General features: G+C 35.3%; 1 protein-coding gene across 1 annotated transcript; it reads right to left on the bottom strand.

Annotated features, from left to right (window-relative positions):
• Window positions 1–413: 413 nt before the first annotated feature.
• Window positions 414–3,917, bottom strand: LOC109221343 (telomere repeat-binding protein 4-like). Its single transcript, XM_019385818.1, has 6 exons — window positions 3,772–3,917; window positions 2,208–2,356; window positions 1,235–2,078; window positions 932–1,126; window positions 798–848; window positions 414–715 (listed from the first exon to the last, which is right to left on the bottom strand). The coding sequence occupies exons 2-6, from the start codon at window positions 2,286–2,288 to the stop codon at window positions 576–578; spliced, it is 1,311 nt and encodes a 436-aa protein (XP_019241363.1). The 5' UTR covers window positions 2,289–2,356; window positions 3,772–3,917; the 3' UTR covers window positions 414–575.
• Window positions 3,918–4,221: the final 304 nt, after the last annotated feature.

Here is a 4,221-nt window from a genome sequence, read left to right as displayed (position 1 = left end):
TAGAAGGCAAGTGTGTAGAGATGACCATCAATTCCGATGCAGTCAAGAGATACTATGTATGATTTTCTTTGGTTAAATTGTATTTGTTTGTACTTGGCATATTTTGAAGATTGGAATGACGAAGGCATTTTGTTCTTCTATCTAAACACTTTATCCTTTGTTACCCCCTTTGAGCCATATTTATTTCCTTTCATATGCCTCTTTCGGAATCAGTAGCAGAGATCAGAAACACAAGCGTCAAAGATAAGTAAAGGAAAAAGAGAGAAAAGAAAAGAATGAAAAAGGAAAAAAAAAGAAGCAAAAGAGAAGAACAGAAAAAGAAAAACAACAAAAAGAAAAGGAAAAAAAGAGAAAAGATTACATAAGTATAGTTAAGATTTAATGATTACTATATTTAGTAACAAGTGAAGTGAGCTGAGAAAGGCTAATTAATACTCTCAAAGATGAATTCATCGACAATCTATTAATGCATGATTGATCATCTCATTTCCCTCCAGCGAGCTAGAATGTCAGGGGATCCTCGTGAACATACAAGAAAAAGCAATTCAAATTTATCGATATATTGGTAGAATTCCTCAGATGCACAAGGTTAAGTAATCTTGATCAATGACCCAACAAGATGTGACCCTGCATACCTTCAGCGAACCAACAGTTTCAGTTTCAGGGACCTCGATGAAAAGCTCAGGAATGTTGAAGGACTTGATGCTAAATTTTACTGAAAAAATAAATTAAACACACGTCAAAAACTACTCGGGAAATAATGCCCAATCCAAATAAAAAATGTTGAAGAGTCTTACCACAAGGATCCTTTTTTTGATGATTTTTAGCTGAAGCTGAAGCCCCTGATCCTGTAAAAGAGAGATCACTCAGTACTCAGTAGCTCTTCATAACTACGAACCTTACATGGAAAGGATGATAGTAGATTATTGACCTCTATGCGGGATAATATCTCTCTTGATTCCCTTTTCAGGTGAGTTTGATTTTCTTTCACTACTGGCCTGCTGGTCATAAGCAACATCAGAGTTATAGTGAGACATTTTCCTTCTCTTTGAAGGAATTTCAACTCGGCATCTTTCCAGTGCACATATTCTTTTCCTGTTTTGATAAAAGGACTTCACTCTATTATCTAAAACACCAAAACCATGTAGTTAGAAGATGACATAACAAGCAGATAGAAATTTAGTAAATCAAAAGCTTAAGCCCACTAAATTTTCAGAGGTGTAACTCTACTTACTGAAGCATGACCGTTCGCAGTCCTTCAGCTGAGGAGCTATCTTCCAGTGTCTAGATGTCAAAATCCTTTTTATTCTTCTGTATCCAATACGTGATGTTTTCCTGAAGGCCCTTATCTTACTGCTGTGGCTATAAGACCGAAAAGAATTTTCGTCATCATCTCTAATACCTAACTTTACATTGTTCCTTTGCTTTCCAAAAGAAGGCTTAGGAACCGCCCTGTACAAGGGAAACTGTACACTGTTGTCTGAGTTAATTGTGGCATTATTATTCACATGTTCCACAATTGGACCCTTCACACTGCAAGAGTTAGCCACAGTTAAGTCATCAGTTTGCTTTCTGTCATCATCTAACTGTTTTTGAGTAACTGTCTCAATTTTCTTATTACATGCATTCTCGAGATTAGAGGATCTGCCTTCTACTTCAGAGTGGAACATTCCACCCCTATCGACCTTCTTGCAGTTTTCCAACTTTGCGCAAGACCAGTCTTTTTGTGAAAAATCAGCATTCATAATACTACAATTGTGTTTGTGGAAAATATTATTTTCTACATGATTAGGCTTATCCAAACTATGCTTGAGATTCTGCTCTAGCGCTGCAGGTTCTGGTATATAAGTGCTTTCTACACAACTCCCCTGGCTGAAGCACTCCGATTTCACAGCTTTATCTTCTTTAAGTTGCTCACATTTAACACCGACCCTGCAATCAGCAAGCTCATCTTTTCCTTCCGCCGCATTACTACAAGCAGAGCTTTCGCTCTCTTGTAAAAGTTCGCCAGCAACAGCCGCCAATAATTCAAATGCACAAATTTGATTATTGTCCAAATTATTATGCGAGTGTCTCCTCTGAAAGAAATTGTGATTACAGAGATATTTAGAGAAACATATACAAGAAACGAAAAAATTAAAATTAAAATGAAAAATAGAAGAAAACTTGTAAGAGAATGCATAAATTAACAATTTCAGCTTACTTACTCTAACTGATCTAGGAGCTTTTGGTATAACAGGAAATTGATAGCCACTGAAACCATAGTTCAGCCTCTTCTTCGACGACATACCTCAGGTAGCATGCCAATAAGTGATGATCATGTACAATGAGCCAGTGACACCAATATCACTTCAATCTACAGAAGTAAAAAAAGCAGGTTATCAATCATATCATATAGCATAAGCAAAAGGCAAATATACAGCATTCCAAAATCAGAAAATTAAGGACATCTGGCGACTACTAGCTAGGCAAAGGCACTGCAATAATATAATGATGCTACTTGACTTAATTCTGGGTGACGTTGTATGATTTCCCACCTTCAAGAGGCAGGACAATCAGGAAGAAAATATAATTATACATTAATCCCCTCAAGATGTTTGGAGTTGACAATTTGGAATACTGAAATAATAAATCATCATCCTAGAGATGATGGTGATCAGTGTTAAAGTTGTTACAAAACTAGTCCAGTTTCAAGTATCTTGGATTTACTAGTATTCACAGGTAGAAGAAGTAAACACATCAGTTAATAGCAAAATACCTAGAATTCTATATGCCTAGATCAATATCGTGTAAACCAGTGTACACAGAAAGTGAGATCTTTCCACATTCACACCAGAGGCAGATCCAGTATTTGAACTTTATGGATTCTGGATTTAGGACAGCAACCTCAAGTGCTAGTAATTGGATTCTGAATTTAATTTTTGTACATATTCAGTGTATTTCTTAACATATATATAGGGTTTGGGCCAAAACTATTGGATCCTGTTGAACCCATATCTTAAAGCCTACATCTGCTCATGTATCACACTGCACATGTTAAAATGCTCGATGCAGAAAACAGGAAACCCGATAATAATTTTGACAAAAACATTCATGAAATGGATCCAGCTCCACAACTCGAACTTCCAATCAGCGATAATACAGAAAAGGATACTTCAATTCTTTTCCAGTTTCTCAAACTTTGATGCATAATTTTGCTCATGAATGATCTTTTATGCCCACTTACAATTTGAATAAAAGGGAATGACCCTACAAAGATCTCTTGTGTTTAATTTAAAAATCTCATCTGTTATCTTTTACCGGATCTCATATGAAAAAGGGTTATATAACTAAAATAACATTTTTAATGCAGAATTTTGCAATTTAAAGTTTAATAAGGAGCAAGTGCAGAACTAGAGGAATTCTCGAAAATCCAAGTAATAAATACTTCTCGCCAAATATTACCAAACAATTGAACCAGATCGCTTTTCCGGAAGTTAAAAATCCAACAGTAAAAAAAATTCCAACAGTAAATTCGAATACAATTCAAATTCCAATTCCAGTTCCATTATTTTATGGTATTAGCAAAGAACTCTCTAAAAACCCTTGAATTGCAAGCAACATAATAAATAAATAAATAATTCAGCAAATCCGATCAGATCTCCGTATGATCAAACTAAATTTCACCAGAAAACAGCCAAAACTCATTACTACAACCAATTGCAAGCAATTAAATGAACAAAATTCAAATGCAGAACATATAATAAGTAGATAAGAGAAGTTAAAATTAACTGAGAAGAGATCTGTACGGATTCTACGAGAATTTTGAAATCACGAACTGAAAAATGCAAAAGGAAAAGGATGTGAATTGATTTAATTTAAATTATGATTTTGTTTTTAATGAGTTTTTGGGTGAAAGTGAAGAGTTTTGTGGAAAAGAAAAATCACAACAACAAAGTAATTTCTATGTCATGAAATACGTTCGACCTGATTCCTTTTAACGATACGTAGGCAGCCTCACCATTCGGTCCCATCAAAATAAAAATCCAAAAGCCCCCAGGCAAAGAAACTGGGGAAGAAGTTATGGTTATGTAAAAGATCTGATTCCAAAAGTTGTAAGTTTGAACTCATTCAAGTTGTTTTGAGCCTTCGTGATACCCTTTCTTTCTAACGCTATCCAAAAGCTCATATTACGGTCCAAAGAAAGACCTTCCGACCAGTCTTCGAGATGTACATAGAGAG

Source organism: Nicotiana attenuata, unplaced genomic scaffold (genome assembly GCF_001879085.1).
Source record: "Nicotiana attenuata strain UT unplaced genomic scaffold, NIATTr2, whole genome shotgun sequence".
NCBI classification, from domain to species: Eukaryota; Viridiplantae; Streptophyta; class Magnoliopsida; order Solanales; family Solanaceae; genus Nicotiana; species Nicotiana attenuata.
The sequence above is the reverse complement of the archived record's forward strand: the minus strand, read 5'-3'. Positions and strand labels throughout refer to the sequence as shown.